At 36.9% G+C, this 26,219-nt stretch overlaps 1 protein-coding gene across 2 annotated transcripts in view; it reads right to left on the bottom strand.

Moving 5' to 3' along the window:
- Nucleotides 1-26,073, bottom strand: part of GRK4 (G protein-coupled receptor kinase 4) — a 43,547-nt gene extending 17,474 nt beyond the window's left edge. Inside the window, exons 1-9 of one of the 2 annotated variants that reach the window (XR_012042645.1) lie at nt 25,857-26,073; nt 15,146-15,232; nt 14,375-14,487; nt 9,783-9,860; nt 8,484-8,584; nt 7,024-7,116; nt 5,525-5,588; nt 4,624-4,764; nt 1,687-1,877 (exon numbers count right to left, since the gene is read on the bottom strand). Coding sequence is in view for 1 of the 2 variants with exons in the window: in XM_072862366.1 (XP_072718467.1) it covers nt 1,687-1,877; nt 4,624-4,764; nt 5,525-5,588; nt 7,024-7,116; nt 8,484-8,584; nt 9,783-9,860; nt 14,375-14,487; nt 15,146-15,232; nt 25,857-25,908 (920 nt within the window). In the remaining variant the exon portion in view is untranslated. The remainder of the gene's footprint in view (nt 1-1,686; nt 1,878-4,623; nt 4,765-5,524; nt 5,589-7,023; nt 7,117-8,483; nt 8,585-9,782; nt 9,861-14,374; nt 14,488-15,145; nt 15,233-25,856) is intronic. The other variant, XM_072862366.1, reaches the window with a different exon arrangement.
- Nucleotides 26,074-26,219: the final 146 nt, after the last annotated feature.

The following is a 26,219-nucleotide window of genomic DNA, read 5'->3' as shown; positions in this document are numbered from 1 at the left end:
ACTACCATTAGCAAAAGAGAAGAAAGAAGAATTTGTTTTACAAAAAGTTGGTCATTCGATATGAAAAAGTGCAGGGCTGACAGTGATTCTACAGAGAGCATAAAATTATCCAAACATTTTCTAGTTTTAGTACTCAGTAGTTGAGCTGACATGGCATAATTAGAGTCTCTTTTAATCTGTTTACCTACTGGGCAGGAACTCCCTTAGTATGTCCTATCCTGACTTGTTTAAATAACGCCTTCAGGTATTATGATTAAAATGAAGCCCTTCTTTTTCCGCTGAGCATACAAATTATTCAGTTACTAACACAAGTACAGGTAACTGTCTCTTGGTCCTTCATTTTGTTATGAACAGAGGACTAGAAATAATTCCCATTCTTTTAATTAAGAGGCAATTTTACTCAGAGTTGGTTGTGAAACTACGTTTTTCCTTGCTCATAAATTTAAGGCCATGCAAATTCTTAATAATTTAAAATTTATTATGTAATAGCACAAAACAGGGTAGAGATCCAGACACCAAGACAGCTCCAGAAGAAACCACGATCACTCCAAGATCTGGAATTATAGACAGAGAACACTGGGATTCGACATATGTGTTTGAAAGTCTTGTAGGCAAATAGCTAACAGACAAGGGCTGTGTGGTTTTTTGTTCTTTTTGTTTTGTTTGGGGGTTTTTTGTTGCTGTTTTGTATTTTAAACAATCAGTTTTGTTTTCACTTTGGCAATGTGAAATGACCTACTTGTAGCTGATCCATTTCAGAATGATGAGCAAAACCATTCATCCTTGCTTCCCTCCTACACGCATGCCAAAACACACAGTATAACATTGCAAGATTGGCCAAATTCTTTAGGGAACCATGTACAAGAACCAGCATAAGCCTTATTTACTCTGTGGTTCTGCCACTTTCTGCTGTGTGTATATTAGTCTTCTATATCGAGGAGGGAAAAGACTAAGACTCACTATATTAAAGTTATGCAGGATTATATTTTAAATCTTCTTTGAAAATAAGTGGTACTTGGTGTTACACACCAGAAAGATAAAGAAAGCATTTTTGGTCCACCAGTAAGTTTGTTTTGTTTGTTCTGTAATATTAATGCATGCCAGGGGTTAAACGATGTATGTACAGAGACAGAAAAGAGAAGTAAGATCATACAATCTCAATTACAATGCATGAAGCTTCTTACAGTTTCAGTAATTCAAAAGCAATAAAGTGTTTATTGGAGGAACCTGAAATAAAAACAGAAGAAAGGTGGCAATATAGATTATAACTGACTTTCTACCCTCTTGGGCATAACAAGCAATGCAGCAAGGGACTTCTATAGCCTTCTGTGAACTTCTACTTTAGAGTGGGCAGGAATACAATCCTATGTTCCTAAAACTTATTTATTTATTTGAATTACTAATGAATTTGCTTTGTAAATCACAATTTACTATCATTTTACAAACAAACCTTGAATCAACTTTATAATGTTTTAGAATGTAGCAAGTATCTAGACCTAAATTAACAGTAAGATGACAAATAAGATCAGTAATTCTGAAGAATGTGCCATGAAAACTGAACAATTTTTTGACTTCTTTTACTATGAAGTTAAAGTATAAACTTGTTTTAGTAGAAAACAATTAATACATTCAATGCTGAACAGACATGGAAAATTCAAGGTTCAAGTGACTGTAGATGACACTCACCTGTAAACAATTCTCTCCTTCTGCAAATCCTCTAGGCCACAGCACAGTTCTGCAGCATAGAAAACAGCCCTTTCTTCATCAAAGCCAGGATTTCCCATGTTATATATGTGAAACTTCAAATCCCCTCCATTCATTATGGTTAATACTAAACACAGGGCATCTTTCGTCTCATATGTATAGGATAAACTAACCTAAAAATGGGGCAGGGGGAGAAGACGACCATTATTCATTCATAAATCCCAATACAATTCATAGCTCTTTTTTTTCCAATACAAGCAACATAAAAATCCTTTTTTTAAAAAAAAAAAAAGAACAAAACAGCCAGGGAGAGAATCGCTTCTGGCCAGTACTTGAAGACACAAAGGAATTCAGCCTAATTTGCATGTATACACAAACCCTACATCACCATACAAAAGTTTAGTGACATATCTGTTCAAATGCCATAGTGCTCCATCCAGACAACAGATTTATTGATGATGCCCCTCAGCTGCACGTTATCTGTATTACTCTTTGTAAAGATAACATGTGCATATACCTTAATTTATTGATACCTCAGGAATTATGCATTGTCAAACCATCTTCCTGAACTACAAGACTCAAAGTTGCCCTACATTAGAGAAACTAAAAAAGTAATCTAAGATCAAATGTGTAGTTTCTATTCCTCTCCACCCTCACCAAATAACTGCATATTTCCCTGGCTTAGAACTTGCCAACAGTAAAAACTTGGTATAGCTCTTTATAGTCTTTCTTCTCACTGTATTTGGAATAGGGAAGGAAGAACACCCTATTTTTTTTTTCTTCAGGTTTTAGGTAAATGTTTTAAAGTGCATTTAAAGTTTTAAAGTAGACTTGTGGACTTAAAGAAAAACAATTTTAAAACAATGTAATAGAATGCAAAATTTAACATATGTTGTTTAAGTTACAAATTCAGTTTCAATAGAAAAAGCTATGCTATGCTCGTGATCATCTGGCAGGATCTTCAAAATTACCTACAGTGATTAACTAACTTATACTGAAAGCAATAGAATTTAAATATACTTACCTAATGTAAGCTAAGTATAAGTTAGGTAAAAATCAGTAGGATTTTTTTTGACTTAATAAATGTATTTTTAAATGCAGTACAAGTACATGAAGGCCATAACTCAGTAATAAGTCCAAACTCTTCCTTCAGAATCATAAATCCAATACTAAATAATAAAATGAAATAAATATACAAATCAGCTACTCAGGGCAAAGATTCCTATTTGGTGGTGTTAAACTGACCTGTCCAGCTACTAATGACTTCACTTGTGAGACAAGCATGACAAATTATCTACCCACTTCCAACCCAGTATTACTGCAGATCCTAGATCTAGATATTCTCTGTTGCATCAAAAAAACATTGGATGGCAAGAAGAAAATAACTTATGCTCAATCCTATAAAGAGATTTCAAATTCAACTTTGATCTATTATTGATTTATAATATTTACATATCTTGAAAAAATATTACTCAAAAATAGAAGTTTCACTCTTATCTCACGTATCTCTACAACTAGTAATTTCTGGATCAATTCAGGTAACTTCTGGATTCAATTTCAATCAGTTCAAGCCTTGTGAGAGCCTTGTGAGAGCCTTGTGAGAAAATAACACATTTATACGAAAACATTATTTATAATAATTTAAAATACATTAATGTATCTGGCCAGCAGGTTCTTAATTTTTCTTTTAACTGGCAGTATTCTACAGGGGTTTTTTAATGCATAAAGCTTATCAGAAAATACATACATACATATTTTATACATACTATATATATTTGTTTATAAATAACTTCCACTATCCTCTAACACAGGCACTTTAAAATCCTCTCTGAACAGTAATACAAAATTTATCAGTAAATGGATTTTAAAACAGCAAAATGCATTTAAAGTTAACATTTAAATGACAACAATTCAATGAAAAAATAAACATTACCTGGGGGAAAGTTTACCTGATATATCTTTGATCATTCTAAGTTATTTCACTGCTTAGTAATTAGAGCTACTAACAGACTATAATTTTCAAGATAGTATCAGGTTAAAGTATTAAGACTTTCATTCTATGGAATTTCTATTAAAAAGTTATGTTAATTGTTCCACATCCAAGATACCCCTTTAAGCCTTAACACACAGCAAAGCAATATAACTAACCTGAATCGATATACTAGTCAAATTCCATGTTTATCTTGAAATGTATAAGCCATAGAGTAATGAATGCTATAAAAATACCTAAGGTTATAAAAACTCTACTATTAAAAGTCAGAGAAATGCAAGATATGCAACTTCTAATGGCAATTAAATGGCAGGCGCTCATAAAGTCACCCCTTTGTAAGTGCATTTATGAATGACCTCCAAAAATGAAATTAGAAATCAGCATTAATTATAAGAAAATAGGTGTATGGGAGGGCAGAAGGGGGTAAGAGAAGAAAACAGAGAGCAATGCATTGGCAGAAGAGACAGAGAAGAGAAACAGAGAAGGAAAAATAGGATGGAATAAAGTATATGGAATATCCTCCTTATAAACATAGGCAAACATACTCAGTCATAGGCTGCAGCAGAAATAGAATTTAAGTGATTATTCAAGTTTGAGTACTATAGAATAATCTATTCACCTTTAAACAGAGGACAAAGATTCAGCGGCATCAGCATGCTGAAACACAACCTAATGTTTTGGTTGTAAGTGAGAAAGAAAGCAAGCTGCCTAAAACCAGTTCAATATTGGATAAAAAAGCCCTCTACACAGCAGTACGCACAATCACACACAAAACATACTTATTATTATATCAATCATTTATCTCAGCAGTCATACATTCTCTAAATCTATTAAAAAAAAATGTCTTGTGCCCACAAGCTCCTGGAAGTGATTAAAATAAAGCAAAGCAAGACAAACTTCTGAGAATAAGATCAGAAGTAGATACTTACTACAAACCTACTATTCACTTTTTCTAGAATTCTTTTTTCATTTAGAGCCATTGATTCTCCTTTCCTCTTCTTTATTCTCTTTTTTTCTAGCTTTTTACAAGCATACATCTTTCCTGTTGCCCGTACTTGACAGGCACACACCTAAAAAAGGAGGAAGGTATGTCAGAGATGCTAGGGTTTTTTTAGAAATTTTTTTAAAGAAGATAAAATTTTATTTTCTTTAGTCACACTCTTGAATGCTCTCAGAAAATGAAGGTCTGTAAGCATCAATACAGAGCTTTCACCCATGAAACAACTTTGAAGGGTCACAAAAGCTGTAACAGAAGTAGAAAAAGTGATTATATAGGAGCAAACCCACTTTTGTTGGGGTTGAATACTTCAGTAAAACTGTGGATCTTGTGTTGGTGAAACACCTGACTGTGGTTACAGTATATGTCTAGGCAAGCAGGACAGAGGACAAACATCCATGCCATAATCACGTGGGAGAAAGATCATAATTCAGTAACCCTCCTTCCCCTTCAATATAGGGCTCTGGTGAAAGTATGTAGGGGGAAAAAACCCAATGAATTATAAACAGAATGAATAAAATCTATAGATTTTCCTATCAGGTTCATGAATATTCTACATAGTTATTAAGTAGAAACTACATTCTTATTGCCAAATGAAATTTCTGAACAGAAGCAACTGTTGTTAGTGGAAGTTTTCTCCAACTTTGTGCAAGACCTACAATACTGAAATTAACACATTAAAAGAAAACAGTTTGGATTGACGACAGTTTGCCAGGTGATGTGTCAAATGTAGACTATTAGAGTCAAGAGTTAAAAAACTGCTCCTCCTCTGTATTAACCTTTTTTTTTTTTTTCTTAAGGATTGCCTCGCAGAAAGATACTTCTGTACTCACCTCTCCAAATCCACCTTTGCCTAGTACTCGGTAATGCCTAAATGTGTGTTTGGTTACTGGTTGCCTGATTAACAGAAAGAAACAATTACTGCAACAGCAATTACAAGAGTTAGTAATCCCCTCCCCACTCCGAGGTCTGTCTTCATTTTCTCCTTCCTGTTCTATGACATCTTACCGAACAGTTGCCTTGACCTCATGAAGGCAGTATTATAATAAACTGAATTTCAAATGAAAGGGGTGCTCTGATTAGAAACATTGGCTCCCTCATGTGGTCATCAGACATTCACAATAGCAGGAAGAAAAGCTGATCAATTAGGCCCTGTGCTGCCTGTGGTTAGAGCCTTATCTGTCCTCATCAGCAGTCAATTTATCACCTCCAGTTGTCTCCCTTAGCTGCAGTACGCTGACATGTAAGCTGTGTTTCAATGAGACCATGCTAACAATACAGCATTTAAAAGGTAAGCCATTTCTGATTTTGCTTTGCTGTTTGGCTTTTTCAAAAAATAAAGAGTTGTGGTATGCAACAGCAGTTGCATGTGGTATGCAAAAGCCGAATTGTTAAGGCATTGATGTAGTGGAAGAGGAACAGATAACTGGAGGCAGTAAAGGTGTCAGCCATTCTATGCTAAAACACTCCTAAACATGTATCAGAGCAGGGCTATTTCATGGTGGTGAGCTGGGGTTTTTTTGTTTTGTTTTAAGAGAGCATTCATTGTTAATGCAGCTTTGTTCTCAGGACAACAAATGGAGATTCATTTGATAGAGAATTTGGTTTAATTGTTTGAGTAACTTCCCTAGTTCTCTTCCTGGCTTTTACTACTAATTCAGTCAAAGACACTGGATAATTGGAATTTACCATAAAATTAATTCTCAAGCACTTTAATGTTTGAATATGTCATCATGATACCCAGCAGTGCTGGATTAGAGTCGATTTGTACCAATGTCAGCTTTCTGAAAAAGTTTGGACGCTCATTTAGTATTGATTTAAAGGCCCAAACTAGATTCTGATATATGCAAACCTTGCTGTCTTATAATTACTAGATCTGTGTCTGCACCATCCTGGGAAACTGATTAGTCACCCAATCACCCAGTGGGTTATAAAACTAGATTAATCTGCTTATTAACCACTAATTAGACCAACTTTCAAATAAAGGATGATAGCATTCCCAAGAAATGCTAGCAATCCCAAGAAATGCAACCAATCCCAAGATTGGTTTCCCACTGCACACTTGACAGCCAAACATATATCCATATGGTAATAAATTTGCATTTACCTAATACAAATTTACCAGTTAAAGACTCCTGGACAGATACTTCCATTGGAGTATTGGCTCTCTCACTGTCCCATCAACATCATCCTTTACATCTGGTCTTTCAGATCATAATTTCTTAGACAAGCAATGTCATTCATTAGGGCTCTATAGCATTTCTAGCATAACAAGCAGAACTGGCCACAAAGCAAAGCAAAATTATAATGCAAACACTATAAATAAACTTACTTTTCCAGCCATTTCCACTGTAAAAAACGGGAAAAAAACACACTTTCTTGGTAAGCTTCAAAAGGTCTTCTGCTTAGGTATTCATGGACAATTCTAGCAACAGGAAAATAAAATCAATCTTATACTTAAAAAACTGATGAAGCAGGAGGTGATATCAATCTATTAAAATATACTTAAACATATCAATGAAGCTGTAGGCAGAAAGACATTGTCACTGTGCTCTACAATGGTTTAACCTAGATGTCTCACAAAGTGACTGCCTGTCACAGAAAACTGTTCCTGTCAAAACACTAGTGAATGCCAAACTACTGTTACTTATAGTAACTAGAAAGTTTGACCTCTGCATTCTCATTAAATGTCTTCAAGCCCACCTAAACATCAGCCTCTCGGTAGCTATGCGATGCATGTATGACCCCACAAATATGACCTCTGAAAGATATTTACAGGAAAGTATCTACAAGTTTTCATACATTCTTTGGAGACTGGTAAGTAAAATTTTATTCTAGGATTTGAAATTGAAATACTAAATGCCATATCCAAAACCTGAACACCAGGTACTTTATCATTCCCCTCAAATTAAATACACCGGGGGGGTGGGTATTCAGATATTTATTGGACAGAGGAAAAGGGATGACCTACATGACAGATTCTCCATTTGAGACAGGTTTACTAGCTGTTCTCACACATCCCTTTCAATCTTATAATCTCAGGTTGTTATAAAGTATGCTTATTTTTGTTGCCAGGGAGATGACCCAAGCAGTGACAAAACATGTTGTAATCCTTCAGACATGATCAAGCGTGCCTTGAAGAACCAGTAATATTAGAAACATAAAGGCTTTAGAAAGACATGCAACACTGGTAAACATGTACCGTCCCTTCAAGAAAAGCCTTCCCTGCTGCTGCTGTGTGAAATACCACTTCATGACTTCAGAAAAAAAACAAGTTGTATTTGTTTGTGTTAACTATCACAATCAATCCTCTAATCAGCCATCTTAATGGAATATAACTGTTGGCCTCAGTTCAACCCATTTTCAAGAACCATAAATTGTGTAACATTGTTCAGAAAGCTTTCAAGCTCCAGTTTATAACTTCATATTTTTCTAAGTACCTTCATCATGAAAGAGAAACCACTCAAAAGGTAAGAATATAATAAAGAGAAATACTATTCTAACTTAAAGAATACTTGGTAGCAGATAATAGGGTGATTTTATGCAAAAATAGCAAAGAAAGAGCTCTGCAAAAGTCCAACATCTACATCACATCTGAAGAAAACCTAGTCCTTTAATAAATCTGTTCCAAATTTCTTACCTACACTCATTTCCCAGGAGACCTACATCTTACCTACATCTCCCAGGAGACCAAATACTCCTGGGTGTAATAACTTCACCTTTCATTTCTCTCAGAAACACACAAATTTATCTTGTGATACTCAAGCTTAGCACTACGCATTTTTAACTTACCTAGTACAGTCCATAAAAAGATCCTTAGAAGGGTTCTTTTCCAGTCTTGCTTTACATTCATTTACTGTTTCCTGAGGTATTTCTGGCAAGTGTGCTGCAGACTTTACATAATTAAAACAAAAAAAGGCAACAATGAGAGCAAATTTGTAAATCAATAGAACGAGTAAAAGTTCTGTATTGAAAGTGAAATGAAATCTGCTCATACACGAAAAAGAAAGGAATGGTTTGGCTAAAGAGAAAACCAAGAAAGTCACATTCGGGCAAAATTTTTGTTTGTTCCCTATTACAGAAAAATGCATTGAAAGCTATTACAGTTATTTACTATTTCAGTATCTGGGGAAACAAACTTGGCAATAAGTCAAATTTCTTTTTCTTTCCGTAAGTCTACCACCACAAAAGCAAGTTATCTATTTGGTTTAGCAGGACGGAAGGAAGGGGAAAGAAATACACAAACAATTTGGGAAACTATTTCAAACCAGTCCAAAGAAATCTGTTTTTTTGCAAAAACTGCATGTGACTTATGGTAGTCCCAAAGAAATTATCAGAAGAGATGTGGCAAACTTGGAATCTCTGCTCTTAAGGCATCTGCAAGACCTTCATTTGGAGTAAAGCCTTCTCAACATGAACAAAGTAAGAGAAGCAGAAGGAGTATCTATCTACTCATAGAAAGCAAATGCCTAATGATATATCCACAGAAAAGCTTCTATCAGATACCAAAGAACAGACTCTTAAAAATCAATCAGTGAGATCTAATATATACAAAAGATCAGCTATTAATGATCTCCATGTAAAATACAGAGTCACAGAATGCTCTAGAACAAAACAAAACAAAACAAAACAGCATTTCACTTTGTGAAAACCTGCAGCAATTCTGAAAATATACAGCAAACCAACAAAGATCACACAGCAGTCTGAAAGAAGCCTGAGAACGTAGGGAATTCCTCATTCTCATGTCTTCAGACTAAAAAACTCCGAGTTAATTTGTTAATAAGTTTTCTTTAGATGCTAAATGAGTTTGTTTAAAAATATATCTTTACTTGAGACCAGTAGTTTAATTAGAAAACATAGGAGAATAAATTATAACGGTAGTAGTGTTAAAAGCAGAGATCAGTCAAGGTTTCTGCTCAAGTTGATAACAGTTTCACAATTTTAGAAGGCCGTATACCTTCCAGTAAGACAAAAATGGGACTAATGAAGTTTGAAAGTCAATTTACTAAAAACAATGCAACCACTTAGATCTCTATTTATCTAACATTTACAAAACACTTGAGACAATATTTTGCAATATAATATATTTACCCCATTAGTGAAGTATGTCTCTAAAACTTTCAGGCCACAGTCTATACGCTTTTCATCTGAAGATACCTCATATTCTGCCTAGGGGAATGGAATTGAAAATTAAATTATGTTCAGTGCTATTTGGCACTACATTCTTTCACATGATGCTAGGTAAATTTCATCATGAATAACGCAAATGCTCCTAATATAAGAGGAACTGAAGGTTCTCGTCATTTAAAATCTATTTGAAGATTTTTAGGCTACATAGTGACACATGTATGAAGAACAGTCTTAAGAAAAAAAGCACATGTAATTTAACCTTTGAAAAACATAGGAAAACTAACAATTAGTCTAAATGCAATTACAGAAACTGCATCCTAGAGGTTAAATTAGATCAATTACAATGAAATAGTATTTATGTAGTCTTGTAGGACAGAATTATCCAGATGGGAAATAATTAAATAAGAGTACAATAATCAGCTTTTTCTTCACTGTATTCTTTTTCCTTCATGTATTTTTCTTTACTACAGTCTTGGGTAAAACCAGGATAAAACTACTACTTTCTATGAGGTCATGTTAACTGGAAATAAGTGAGATCTAAACCAAACCCTACTTCATTCTTTGAGAAAATAAAACTGAGTAGATACAAAATTTTGTGAAGTTTTTGACTTAGTAATATATGGTACTGTGATGTGGAAAAAGACCATTGTGCAATGCAGTGTGTTTTGCAGATAAACAACTGGCAGCTTAATAGAGCTCTAGAGGTAGCTAGTTACGGAAAAAAAAAAACCCAAACCATCAAACAGATACTGGTATTGAAAAACTCCAAGGACTACTTACTATTAATAATTTTAAGGGATAATCTAGAAGCAGACATCAGAAGTTACAACATCTGAAGATAACACAGAATCTGGGGAAGGATGGATTAGAAAAGAGCAATCTCAAACAGCAACCTGTATTCTTTGTAAGCTGGGCCAACTCAATCAAAGCTTATTTCATATGTCAGAATGTAAATGCATGCACCTCGGAACAAAGAATCTATGGCAGACCTCCAGAATGGAGGACTGTATCATACAAAACGACAGTTTGGCATATTGGGACAACAATCATGAAGAATCTCATAAGAAGTTCCAAGTGATTTATCTAGTCAGAAGAGAAGTTCTGTACCTTTATAAAGAAAACTAGAACACTGAAAAATGACAGTTCAAGAACCAAACACACACACACAATACTGGAAATAGCAGAATCCCTGGCCTCCAGTTCTGCAATCAATTGCAACTAACCCACACTGACTCACTACTAAGTCATAAACATCTTTTTCTGCTGAGACATTATGGTATCAACCACTTCAGCACAGGACCCAAATCCATAAACAATTGCAAGCTATTGTTTTTGCTACTTTAATTCCACAACAATCAGTCTAATGGTAAGGAATTCTTCTGCAACTACCAAACAACCTGAGCAGGTCAGAAAAGTTAATCAACCACAGCAGTGAACTTACCACCTTTAATATTTTCAATTATGCCAAAGTAGTCACTAATGTAATAGTTAGGCATACTGTTTTAAGCAGATACTGTAATTTGAAAGGAAGTTTAAGAGACAGCCTTGTCTACTAATTTCTGTTACTCACAGGGCTTAAGAGGGAAGTTTGAGCTGTCATCCATTCTTTCTCATACTTGAGTAACCTTGTCCCCAGCTAGTGAAATGAGTCACTAGATGATTGGATAACTGTAATTCCTCACTTTGATTTCTGTCACTTTTATTCAATTATTTCACAACTCTTCTTTCTGTAAAGCCAAGCTGAATTCCAGGCTTTAAGGTCACATCTTCTCAAGAGTTAAAGCTTACCAGTCTTAGTACTCAGTACAGTTAGACAACATAGCAGTGTAGTACCTTGATTTTGCCATTTCGGCCTCCTGAAATAATCATGCTGCTGAAATTACATTGCTCCATATAAAAGAGTCAGAAAACTCTTTTAATTAAGATGCAAGGCTCTTAAGACTATGGCATTTTATGCCAGAAGGTTTATTTTCAGAAAGATTAAGTCTAAAATTTATTAAAAAAAAATAAATTAAAAATTGGCAAAAGCCGAGGCAAAAACCCCACAACCTTAGCCACATTACTGCCTTACAAACAAGACCAACGAAAAAAACCACAACCCCACTCCCCACCCCAAAAAAAACTTGAACAAGCTTGCTGAAGTCCAGTCCAGAAAAGGGAATCAGGCTAACTCAGGAATCATCTGAAAGAGGTAGTAGGTATTTTTTCCTCACTTCCTTGATCAAGACAGCATGCTAGCTTTCAGATCATGAGAGTCACCGATTAGAGATTATCTTAGCTCTTAAGAGACTTCTGTTTCAGTGATTCCCAAGCATATTTCTTCACCATGATTTTTAAAATGGAAGTTAAAAAATTTTTAAAAAAAGTAAATTGTGAAATCATCCCTTACAGCAGATTAGCTCAACTATGACAGTCTTTGTTAATTCACAAGAAGTGTTGCAACCCATGTAACATTATAGGTTGCATATTTCAAAACAATTCAAAATTTTCAGTTAGTATAAAACACAGTTACTTCTTAGAGACAATTTCACCTGAAAAATTACATCTGTAGAGCAAAGACATGCCTGCCTTACAGTCATGCCTAAGATTTTTTTCTCCTTTGTGCTGCCTAAGATTCTGCTACTCCTTATCTAAGCTTTTAAGGATTAAAAATGTGTACAGAAATTGTAACCATTAAGGGTACATCCACAGTTGTCAGTGGTCTCCCCATTGTGAGATGCTCATTAAAGGCTCTGGTTTACATTCACTTCAGGATACTTAGCTCCACTGTTCTGGATTTCCATTCAATCCATTCTGTGTCTGCAACTGTCAAAGTGGTCTGTGGAATTTGGTGCTAGAACAGCTCCTAAGCATCACAAAAGTATGGTGAAACGCACCTGGGGAGTAAGCTTAATTGCACAAAGATTCATTGACAAATATAAGGCACAAATATTTTTGACACTAAGGTTCCTTTTTAGCTGATCAAGTGCCTCAGTTTATACTCCCATAGTGGGAAGGAAGATACAGTGAAGTGAGGGGCACAGCAATAATCCCATGTACTTACTTACACCCTGCACCTCTCAGAGCCATCTTGCATTCTGAGACTGTATTTTGGGACGTATGTAAGCAGCAGCATAATTTGACCATCTTCTTTTGTCGTTTGTTCCCCAAATATAAGAAAACAACAGGTGGGATGAGGAAAACTGTTCTTTTGGCAGCAATCTCAGTTTAAGACTATATCTTACTGTGCTTGGATTAACTATGAAGGACAAAAAATAAAAAGCTCTGAGCTATTATTCTCTCCTCTTAAGGACTGTCATGTGCCTGCCTACTCTTCTCATTACTTTCCCCCTGCCCATGAGGGTTTTATCTGAGGACCTTTTACAAAACGTGGCTGTGGGTACACTTCCTTCCTCCCCGCCTTCTTTAGTGTTAGATACCAAGATGCAAATGTATCAAGACAAAACACTTCCTTTTCCCTTGGTCTCTAAAATCTGGTTTCTCTCCTTCCATAGATGGTTCCCTAAATTTCCATCTCCATTGTATTTTTTTTAATTAGCACATTCTATCTAGCCTAGGGCTTCCATACAAGTTGCAACATTTTCAAGTCTGAGTATCATAAGTAATATCCATTGTACGTGCATCCTTTTAGGCTCAAGAAGTAAAGCAGCATGTCTTTCTAAAATTATTTCTCTCATTCCCCTCATGCCCATTTTTGTAGCTCTGACCATACCAAGATGGCAGAGATATTATAGTAAATATTAAATATCTTCCTTTAAGTAACAGAGCCAGAGTTTTTTGACATTTATCAAAAGTTGCAGCTTTAGAGCTGGCAAAGAGTAAATCTCACTATATTTTCACGTATGCAGCATTAGTGCACAGATGTGTTTAGAGAAAATTAATATTTTATAAAATTGTTGTGTGCTAACCCTGCTAGGCAGCTGAGTCCCACACAGCCGCTCGTTCACTCCCCCACAGTGATGATCAGAAGAGTATAACTGAGAAAACTTATGGGTTGAGATAAAGACAGTTTAATAGATAAAGCAAAGCTGCACATACAAGCAAAGCAAAACAAGGAATTCATTTGCTTCTTCCCATCGGCAGGCAGAAGTTTAGCCATTTCCAGGAAAGCAGGTCTTCATCCTGTGTAACAGCTACTGGGCAAGACAAACACCATAACTCTAACATCCCCCCTTCCTCCTTCTTTCCCCCAGCTTTTATTGCTGAGCATGACATCACATGGTATGGGATATCCCTTCAGTCAGTTGGGGTCAGCTGTCCCAGCTGTATCCCCTCCCAGCTTCTTGTGCACCCCCAGCCTACTCACTGGTGGGGCAGTGTGAGAAACATAGAAGGCCTTGACGCTGTGTAATAATCACTGTTCAGCAATTACTAAAACAACCTTGTTATCAACACTGTTCTGGTCAAAAATCCAAAACATAGCACAGCATGAGCGACAATGAAGAAAATTAACTCTATCCTAGCCAAAACCAGTACAAAAATCAAACTTTTTACAAACAAAAATGTATAAGCTATTGCTTACTGACATCCATCTCCAATTTCTCACTGCTTACCACTGCATCCAGAAATTCAATGCATCTTTTCAAATCTGGTCTGGAATCACAGAACTGTCTGAAGAGAAGTCTTCCTATTGGCTGTTTGTCACAAAGCTGGTTATAGTCTCTTTCTGAGAAAGAAATAGTAAGTAAACATCTTTCTTTATTTTTATCTTTGTCATAGCATGGTCTTTACTCCCAGTTGAGATAGGTCAGAAAAACATCACTAAAATGTGAAGATTTTACATTAACATATTTAGCAAAGACATCAAAAACACAATGATCCCAAAGAATAGTGAAACACTCACTTCCAGCCACATTTGTCTCTTATAGACTATCACATTTATTAAAAACACATTGAATGATATGGTTAAGTTTCATTTAGGTTGGGGGGTGGAAAGCAACAATACTGTGAAATAGCAATCCCAAAGAAAACAAGATTGTTTGGAAAGAAGGAATACAAGATAATAACAGAAAAGGTTAAAAAATTATTACAAGACATGAAGAAAAAAAGTGAAATATATTACAATGTCATTCAAATTACAACATGCTTCCTTTTCCTAATTTATGGCTTTGTGAACTTATCCTTTAGGAGCAGTTTGCTTTAACAAACAAGGAGCTGTGATACAGCTTTTATCTTCTCATAAATTCTCCATCATATTACAAGTCTGATAGCTTTTTTTGCTAATTAGCATTCAGAAGCAAGACAGAATCCTTTCAGTCAACACCACCAAACACTTATCCTTCCTTCTCAAAAAAATCAGACAGACCATTCTACAGGACACCTACCGATTGAGCATCTAATACCTTCACAATGACTAACAGGTGGCAACTTCAGCATCTCTTTCCATTTTTTACTACGCCCACTCCGTTTGCCTGGAAGAAAAATATGAGTAATGTAAAACACAATGCTATGTCAGAATAAAATTAAACATAACATTAACAGCATAAAATTAGGTCACTTCTGCACAGATCTGTCAGACTGCTTTTCATGCCTAGAAAGAAATGCATCTACAAGGATATCTAAACCAATAACAAACCTGATATAGAAAACTTTTATATGAAACACTAACAAATGCAGAAAGTCTTTTGCAAGACAAATACTTTGCATGTTGGCTGTGCATATAGAGTATCTCTGCAGAGACGAGGCAAATATCTAGGTATTCTGAAAATTACAAACAAAACTGAAACATCAAAGACAGAAACTAAAAAAAATTGAAAATTATCTCTCAACCATGGTGAAGAATGGAAGACATTAAAGTTGAGTAACAAAATACATAGAATGAAGTTCTTAAACACATTTTTGGATAATCAAGTTGTAAATAAATATTCTCTTTCTTTTTTTAAGTAATAGTAATAAGAGTAGACCCCACTAATAAATGAGTGGGCATTGCTCAAACACACACCATTTATTCTAGACTATAGGAGGATACAGGATACTAGGAAGAACTTAGCTGTTGTAGAATTCAGATCTTTTCAATGCTTCAGATTTCACAGCACTAGTATTAAACTGATTTTGAAGAACTACTACAGTATTTTTCCCACTGTTTCTCAAAAAAATATACCTGTGCTCCATTTTCTATGTTAAATTGGAATTTTAGCACATTACTTTGACTTGAAGAAGCCAATTCCATTTACAGAAGATATGCATATTTATTGAAAAAGCAAAGAGATAGATACAGGAACATATATACATTTTTAATTGCAAAACATTTCAGCAGAAGAGTAATTTTTGTGCTGCAAAATATTTTAAAAGAAGATTCTACCAAGTGATGTGGCCAGATGCGTTTCCACATGACAGAACAGTAGCAAAACTGCACAGAAACTTCCTAACTGTACCAAAGCAGTACGTACAGTTAACCACAATAGGAGAGAAAGGAAGGGAGTTACCCTATGTAACCTGAATAGAAACCAAGCAGCAAACAGTACTCAACTCTTTCAGAATTAAATCGTTAGGAAGAAAGGAACTAACACCTTCAGAATAATAAAATATGTATTAAAAAAACCCCTCTTCACTCAAACATACAGTTCCTCCATTGCAGTCAGAGCAGTTCCAGCTTTGCTCACCAGCTTTGAATGTATTTCCAGCTTTGCTTACCTTTGCTTATATCAAATTTACATTATCTCTGCTAACAGGAACATTGACAACCATTGTGCTGCTGCAACAAAACATTCTCAACTCTAGTATCACTAGAAAAGTAAATAAATAAGAAATACAAAACCTTAAAATCTGGCTTGCAGAGATTCTTTGAACTGAGACCTACTCTCTAAAAGACCTTCTTCTGCACTTTATTTCCTAATGTTGCTTTGTAAGTCATTCGCCTTCCAAAATATTTTAGAACACAAATACATCAAATCTACTTCCCCCCCTCATACTTCATGCAGTACCAGAACTCATCGTGAAGCTATAATTACCAGCATCATTAAAACAAACTCCCACTATTTTAACAAAATTTTTTTGGTGTTAAAAAGAAGTTGAATATATGCTTGAAGAAAATCAAACCACACAGAGCAAAGGGATGCATTACTAACAGAACTGAACACAAACCAAATCAAGGAATGCTAACATAGATAGCCTGTACACATACAACAAATGGAAAAGGACTGGGTATAGATTATTATGTGATCATGAAAAACAATGGACAGAAGCAACCACCTAATTTTTAACCATGCAACTGAAAAATATGCTAAGCTGCAAGGTCCACAGAAGTTAAACTCCTTCTGTTAGAAACTGCTCAGAAAGACTCATTTGTGCATGACCCAGTACAATCAGTATTGACCAAGAATAATAAACTGACCCAAATTCATACTGCAATGCTGTTTGGAAAAAGTAAAACTGAACTGTGATATACACCAAGTATATCACCTTCTGAAGCACAGTCAAAGAAAAAAAACAAAAAAAAAACCCCAAAAAACCCAAAATAAAAAAAGAGGATCACTGGTGCAATATACTTCAAGTCCCACACAAGAAAGTCTGCTGTATTTTGCCCCAAATATTTGGCCAGTTACTTACAACATGACCATTATGAACTTCATTTTACAAAAAGAGACCACATGCTAGAATGCAACTGAATTCACTGTCCTATAGAAGTCAATAAATACTACATATAATTTATTAATGATGTACAAGAATCAAGTTCTTAGGAGTATAAACTAAATCAACATGCTCTCTCTTTTCTCTGAACTGGTTGTTCTTACCTTTACAGCAAATGCACAGAGAAAGTCTGTATGTCCCAATAATGTAAAGAGAATGCATGACCTACATCATTTATAGATAAATTAGCCATTTCTGGTAAAAGTGATGGGAGGAGGCCAATTTGTTTGTCATATTACTCCCTAATTGCAAAATCCTTTTCCATTTCTGAGGCAGTTTAAAAGAAGTATCAAATCAAATTATAATAGTTGTGGTTTGTAAGTGTCTTAATAGTGATTTCAGAGCTTCTATTCTGGATCTCATTCCAAAATACTTCAGATAAAATTCTTCCAGAAAGACCAACAGCTTACTTTCCAACACAGCAGCAACAAAGCCATTTATGGTTGACCTATGTGGTTCAGCTGAATTACCACTTTTGCCTCTGTCAAGTGTAATTGCTGGCTAGAACAATGTCCAACTTGAAGCGACTCATCTTTTACAAAGAGAAGGGTGGATGCAGCAATATACCATTACAGTGAGGAAACACTGCAATTACATTTTCAGGTACATGAGAACCTTACCTTCTCCTCCGCAAATTAATTCTTAGAGTTAGAATTTCAGCATTTACCTCTTTACATGTTTTCACTTCTTAAAAAGATACGTACTAAATTCAGTTAGGTCATTGCATTAAAATATGGTATGGGAAAGATGTTTAGATGTTTTCATTTTTCAATTTCTTTTTAAACCTCAGAGAAACATTTGAAAAACTTATGTAAGGCAAGGTGGTTGGCTTATTAGTGAGTAAAGACACAACTAGTTGCAAAAAAAGAAACTGCTGTGGCAAAACAAAGTGATCTGGTGTAGAAACAGATTTAGACAAATAAGAATATTTTTCAAGTCATCAGATGGACTTCCCACAGCCACAGTGATCTTCCTTATAGAGAAGATTTGTAGCATAACTCTCATTTCACTGAGCACAATGTTCACTGAACATTATTAGTCAGTCTTCCTTGAGATAGAAAACTTGGATTCTGTCCTACGGAATGAAAATAGTGAGAAGCATCGTACTCTCCTTGGCTAATAAATGTGCACAGACTATATGTGGTAACATTCAGTGGCTACTACACTGACACTGAGATTCTGCCATCGAGTTGTTCAGGGACCTCTGTGCTTCAGCTTTCCTGCCTGTAAAGGGCAAGCAATGTATCTCTGTGGTTGAGAAGCACATGGCTATGTAGCACTAGGGGTGCATGATTGCTACAACATCATTCTTGCAAAACTGATTCCACAAACCAGATTGTCAGATACCAGCTGAGAAATTCTTAGTAGACCACACCCAGATAAGCTCTGAAAGCATAAAACTGCAACAAGATGACCTACAGCATGCCTTTAACTGTCTAAATCGATCAATTGGTTCAATTAAAAATGCAAAAGAATTGATGCAGAAGCTCTGCATCATCTACACTGAGATGCACGAGAATAATCTGGGTACATACACTGTCTTATAATACATCTTTCCCACAGCAGAGAAAGTTGCAGGCAAGGTTCCTAACAGATTTTAAACTCACATGAATTCAAACCTTCTCCTACTTACAGCCACATTTTCCTTCAAACCACTCATGATAAGGATTAAAACCTTTCACTGAAAAAATCAAACCATTCCTTTTTAACTATGGCCTTATGCTACAAAGACATTTATAAACACTGCCCACTAACTAACGAATATTGATGGTATGCCCTTACTGTGCAAGATCCACCTTCAAGACACAAAACAGTGTGGAACTGACACCTCAGGTCTTCAGATCAGAACGGTAACACTAAAGTATCACTAACTTCAGGCAAGCTCACACATACCATCACTTGAGGAAGGCTGTCATGCTTCCATTTCCAGAGACAGCTCATACAGTACTGCTTTGTGGGGTCTCTGCAACCTTCTCCATTGCACACGTCAGATATATTTTTTGACATCTCAGTTCCTTGAAAAACAAGCCTGGTCACAGCTTAACAACTAGGTTTAACAGAGTAGCATCTCTTTTATATGGAGAAAGATTTTTTCCAGAAGTATGATACATATAATCTGGCTGGCTCTCGGCACGTTTACCAGAATCACCTAGCTGAAAAGTCAGGTTTAAGCACAAGGTAGGCACCTAACTCTTCAGCATTATAAAGGCCAAGGCACTTCTGAACACAAACAGAAGCCAAAACACAAGCAGTTCAATAAATAAACACATAAAAGATACCTATAGATTACAGATTGTTATGGCATTTTTAAGATAACATTCCTCGCACTCCTGGATTCAAGTGCCTCAAGTTGGACTTCAGCAAGGTAATGCTGCAGCCCCCTTGCTCATCTGACGGTGGGAGCAGTAACACTGTAAGAAGTTAAAAACCCCAGGTATCTATGTGAACATTTGTGCAGGTTGTTTATATGCACAGTCATTTATTGTTCTCACAGCTATAACCACCTGAACGACTGGTGCTTCACACCAGCTCTAGGTACAATTCCAGTAATCATGGGCATATTTAAGAATGTTAGTGTATACATCCTGAACAGCTTCTGCACCTCTTCAGAAATTAGGTATGGAAGTCTTGTATCAACTCAAGTAAATGTAACTAATCTGAACCAGAATTTATTAATCTAATCTTGCTGTCAAACAATGTAACATCTGTGTATACATTTCATTTTGATATGGCCATAACAACAACTTAATGAACAGGGTTTACTAGAGAAAAAAAAAAAAAAAACCAATGGTAAGAAAACTCCCAATTTTACAGACAACTCCTTGACAAACAAGGATTTTTTTATCATGATGGTACATCATGACTGCAACAGATAGAAAAGAAGTAAAATTCCTTTAAGTAGATTGTGAAACCTCTATTTATAATTGCCACGTTTGAAATAAGCAAAGCAGCAGTGTGTATCAATAACTAGACCTCTCATGTTGTGTTTATTTAGTAAATGTAATTATTTAGATTCCAACATGCCCACATGCATTCTTCTTACAGTTCATTAAATGAAGGACAAAAAGGCAGACATTGTGCATAATTCTGTACAAACACAGGAAGACATGTTTCCTGCCACAATGAGTTTACAGCAATTTAAAGCACAATGCAATAAGGGAGTGCAATAGAACATAAGAGGCAAATAAGGGAAGAACAGACAAAAATAACAGCAACTGCAAAAACTCATGGCACTCTCATGTTAAAATTTGTATTTGCTGCTGGTGAATGGACCTTCTGGGTATGAGTGTGCCTTGGTTTCCCACTTGTCCATACTCCTTAAATAATTAAAGTTTTCAGTTCAGTGCAATAGCCAAACTGCCGTGATCTGAGCAATCTTCTCAGAATCTTCTTCCTAGTTACAAATACACACGTTATAGGATATCTGCCTATGTATCACCACCAATACCATTCTGAATTATTACCTTATACTGCAAGTAAAAGTAGGATATATTTCGCTTGCAGAATTATTCCAGTTGTTTTTAAACCTAGACAGATAAAACACACAATTTGAGTGGACTGCTTATTTTTTGTGAAGAGTGCTAAACCAATACAATTTCAATTCTGAAACAAGTATCTTTCAGGATTTGCTTAAGCCAAACTGTGACCACATTCTGTTACTGAAAGGTTCCTGCTAACTCCGTTCTTGGGCTGCACCTAACAATTATCAAATCGTCAGGAGCTTGCTGATCCATCTGAAAACTAATTTTGGGGAAAAAAACCCAAACCGAAAACACCCAACAACATAGAAAAAACCCACCACAACAACCCACACACCCTAGATTGGTTCATAGATCCAACTGGAAACTATCTTACCCATTCTGCAACCACAGGGTAGAACCAATACAACCAAGAGCTTGGGAGAAAATTTGCTTGAGGCATGACCTTAATTTAGCCTAAACCAACCATGACATAGAGCATATTATATGCCTAACAGCAGACCCACTTCTCATTCACAAACTGCTCCTGCCAGAGCGGTACAAATGAATTTTAAAGTGGATGCAAATGGACCAGGTATGTTTAAAATGTACTCTTGGCATGGATCCTCAATTGGAGTAAACTGCCACTGACTTCAAAGGAACTACAGATCTACCCTTTGGAAGTATTTTTGGAGACTATTACTTTAGGCAATGAAAAAAGGAAGGCTCCTAAGCAGTTTAAAACATACAGTGATTAATTTATTTCCTTCAAAACATCACAGGCTACGTGTGGGATGCTGAAATGAATTTGGGGCTTACATATACTCAAAGGATTTATTGAGAGTGATTGAAATAACTACAAAAAACAGAAGATACAAATATAAATAAAGAGAAAAGTGAATAGAAAATAAAAATAAAAAATACACTTTGTGAACATTCAGATTTTTTTCAGAATAACCTAGTTCATATTTATTATTTGTCCCCATTTATGGGATAAATTCTTCAACACCTTTCAAGAGATACTCATTTCAAAGATATTTCTGCTAGGGAAAAATGAACGTGTTGATTCCTCTGCTCTTATACAAAACTAGAAGTCATATTGCTGTACATTATTATTTTAAATATAAAAATCCCTGTATGTGAAAATCTCAGTAAGGAGATCATGAAATTGCAAGCTGTTGCACTGTCTGTCTCTCAGTTCATACATCACTATCACTTAACAGTTACCTGTTTTTCTATCTCAGTTGCTGCACTACGGTGATCATAAGATCAACTCTGAGTTTGCTTTATAATCTCTTGTTTTTCTACTGAGTCACTTGCGCTTGTTCCATCATAGGGTTCACCTTAAGAGGAAGTTTTCTGTTTTTCTTTCTCACATACAGATTTCCCTCAAAAAGTAATGTATGCACAAGAGGAAAGAGCTGGATTGGCACAAAAGGCCGCTTATCCCAGGAAACTGGGACAGGGAATCCCAGAACACTCTGCACTACAGTTTTCACCTGGAGGCAAATCCCTCCATGGACAGTTTAGCTCTCAGCATGAGCAGGTCAACTGGAAAAGTGGACAAGGAAAGAAAAAACTCCCAGTATAGCTCCTGACTCCTTAATCTTTCATCCATAAAGTACCATAGGGTACTTTGTGTTATCACAATATTTTCTAGCAGTAGGTGCATACAAGAGTCACATATTATGAGCCATCACTAACACCCATGTGTGCGAAGAACTGGCATTTGATTATTTACAAAGTTGCATTAAAAGAAGATAAGGAATCCTCATAGCTTTCCTTCTTCACATAAAGAAGTATAGTAGTTGCTACAAAGATATTACAAGTCTTTATTGGAAAGAGACAGGCTTCTATTAAAATAATATGTTTTATGAAAAGGTTTGAAAAATCCTCTTAGAGAATAGCATCATAAGACAAAATTTAAAGTTTTGAGGCTGGGAGGAAGCTGGGGTTTGATCTGGCCTGAAAAACGAGACTAGTAAACTCTTGTAAACTGATGTTACCATCATGCAAATTGAATTAAAAGATTCATGAAATAAATCAACACTAAGAGTGAGAAGGTCGACCGTAGTTAATCTAGAAATAGACAGCAATACCACTTAGGTTTTATTCTGTAGGAGAAGAAAGTAGCAGTAGAAAAGATGCATTTTGTCTAAGCACACTAGTTAGTTCCTGGCTCTCTAATTAAATAGGTCAAATTTATTTTCTATGTATCAAATCAGATTTAATCAGTAGACATGCACCTAGCTGTTCAAGGTGTGCTAATTCTGCACACCTACAAATGTAAAACCCCAATGCTGTTCACATCCTAACAATACTCACATCCAGAAGTATTAGCGTACCTAAAATTAGAGGAGAATGATGAGTACAAATCTGGGATCATAATTTTGACTGTTAGGTCTGGTTTATGTGCTCAGGTATGATTTGTTTAGACTTGGTGTTGTTTACCAGGCATTTCTGAAATCTCATTAAGCTTCTGCCATACCCTTTCACCAGATGAGGACAAGTACGCAACATCTTTAATTCAGTTTCTGTATTTGCAAAATGAAGATGACATATCTCTAGGGTTAAAAGACTTCATAAGATGCTTTCAAGAGTACAATCTTTTTCTACTCTCACCTTCATCATGAAGGAATCTCAAGTGAGACTGAGACTGACCTATGCAAGCCATAATTAAGCCTACATTGATTTCTTTCAACATGCCACTGAAAACTATACAATAAAAGCACAGTAGTTTACACCTTATTTCTTTTGCTTTTACAACTGAAATATTTATCCAGGTCAACACCTTCTCTTATCCAATCTTTAACACACTGAGGAATTGGAAAAAGGATTACTGATGTGGCTCAAGCCTATACATGAAAATAAGTTAAGCTGTTATTTTATACTAGCTTAGGATTTCGCCTTCTTCTGTGAGAACAGTAATTCTGCACTTTTCCATGCTATCCCACCCCTCCATACACTATACAGTGAGATAATAGGAATGTGGGAAGGAAAAGGTCAATTGAAAGTCTGCTCTTCTGTCCCAATTTTGAGGCCCTTTTAGCAAAGAATGTATTTCAGTAAAATATCTACCTCACACACTAACTTTGCAAATTCCATTCCCTTGGAGCCTACCGGGCACATAAGAATAGAGTTGGGACAGGGATTTTATGGAATGGTCCTGACAGATGGAGTAAACCAGACATTCCCAGACCAGCCAGAGCATGCAACAGAGAGAAAGTACTTTCATTTCAAAGAGCACTTTGAAAAATGTGATGTAAAAAGTACCCCATGCACAGGAACTCAGAGCTGAAAAGGTAGAAGATCTTCTACTAGTTGATCAATGGAGTTTTAGAGTTTCAAAGCCAGAAATCACATTTTTGTGCATGCTTACACAAACGAGTCCAGGCCAATGGAAGGTACAAAAGAGTAACAGCTTATTACCATTACTTTTATAAGTTTCACACCAGGTAGAACTGATCTTCACATCAGCTGCTGTCAGACTTTCATTTCGTTCATTAAAATATCTTGTTTGGTCAGTTCTACCACTATAATTTATTTTAAACATAGTGAAACCTTAACTAAAGAGGCAACCTGACATTAAGCGGCCACTTAAAAGCCTTTCCAGATTACCACTCCACTCTTTGTGGTGAGGGTTTGGGCACAGTAAAGTTTTGAGCCAGATTCCACTTTCCCTTCGTTTCTTAGTTCACTTCAATGCAAACTCCAAATTCAGGCAGCACCACCACAGACATGTTACCGTCAGTGAAACCAGCCAAAACATGTCCTCTAGTTTGAGGTGGTCTTTTCAGCTAAGGTTGGGAAATGGCCCAAAATTGTGATCACTGTTCTGGTTTTTAAACCCCACTTCAAAGTCAAAAAGCTGATTTTCCTCTCTTGCTGCTTAAGGCAAATTTAACTGGATACACATATGGCGTAAGTGCCAAGCCCATTTAGAGTTGGAGGAACTTGCAAAACATACAGGGGCAGATTCTGTTGTTCTTACTCACTTTAAACAGCTCCAGCTAAACTAATGGGACTTCTTAACACAATTAAGAAAAGTAGGATCCAATCCAGAAAGAATATGCACATTTCAGAGCTGAAAAACATACTCTGCACTGAGTACAGTGGTAATCTGGGGAGGCTTTCAAGTGGCCATTTAATGGACAGTTACATACATGAAAAAGCAGCAGGACAATCTTATTTCAGGACTTCTTTTTAAACAGCAACCACACGCTAGACTAAATTCCATTATCTATCAAAAATGTTTGTTAGTTGGGGGAGGAATCTTCAAGTCAAGATGTTCTGGGGAATCAAATTGTAACTACTAATCTAATGGAAAATAGCACACTTTAATATTAGGTTAATGCAAAATATTTGGCTGCAAAATACAGGTAGCATTCACCAGCTATGTTTTTCACAGGCAGGAATTTCAGCAAGACAGAGTGCAAGGTTCCTCCACAGAAGATTTGTGTCACTTCGCCCTTTATATCCATATGCATGTATCTTTATAAATAAACTGAGAACTACAGATTAACGATCTCCTTAAAACATCCGGTAAAAACACCATTTGAATCAAGAGCCCGAAGGGGGATGGAGGAAGGGGTTTTTTTCAGAAGCAAGCGACAAGCCAGTAACTCCAAATTCATCCCGCGGGAGGAGCAGGGCAGGTGCCTCAGGGCACTGCCCGGGACCCACCGCCGGCCGCGGTGCGGCGGGGAGAGCTCCTGCCACCACCCCTGAGGGGGTCCGCCGCGCCGCCCGGACCCCCCTGCCCGGCAGCCTCTCCCTCCCTCCCCACCCTCTCCTCCTCCATCACTTCCTCTCCCCTCCTGGCTGGCCCCTTTTCCCCTCACCTCAGACCCTTTTCCTCCCCCTCGGTACGTCCCCAGCCCGCCCCGCCTCGCCCTCTCGCTTCTCCTCCCCCCTCGCCTCCCCCGCCGCCTCGCCCCGTGGCTCTCACCCTCCCGGGCTTTCAGCAGCACCGTGTTGGCCACAATGTTCTCGATTTCCATGTTCGGGGGCTCCTTCCCCTCAGGGCAGCTGAAGTGGAGGCCGCCCCTACTGCCTCCTTCGCCCCCTCCTCCAACCCCGCCACCGCCGCGACGCCAAGCCTCCGCTCATCCGGCCCCGCAGGACCTCAGCGCTGCGCTCGCCTCTTCCCCATCACCCGCTGCTCTCCCCGGCACCGGCCTCCCCCTCCCCGAGGGCGGAGGCAAGGAGCAGGCAGCAACCGCCCGCCCCGACCATAGCTCTACCGCCCTCCTCCGCCCGCCTCAGCCAGCTCCGCCTCTGCGCTCCTGTGCCACCTCCCCCCCCCTATTCC

The sequence above is a fragment of the Ciconia boyciana genome, chromosome 5, assembly GCF_034638445.1.
Source record: "Ciconia boyciana chromosome 5, ASM3463844v1, whole genome shotgun sequence".
Classification (NCBI taxonomy): domain Eukaryota; kingdom Metazoa; phylum Chordata; class Aves; order Ciconiiformes; family Ciconiidae; genus Ciconia; species Ciconia boyciana.
The sequence above is the reverse complement of the archived record's forward strand: the minus strand, read 5'-3'. Positions and strand labels throughout refer to the sequence as shown.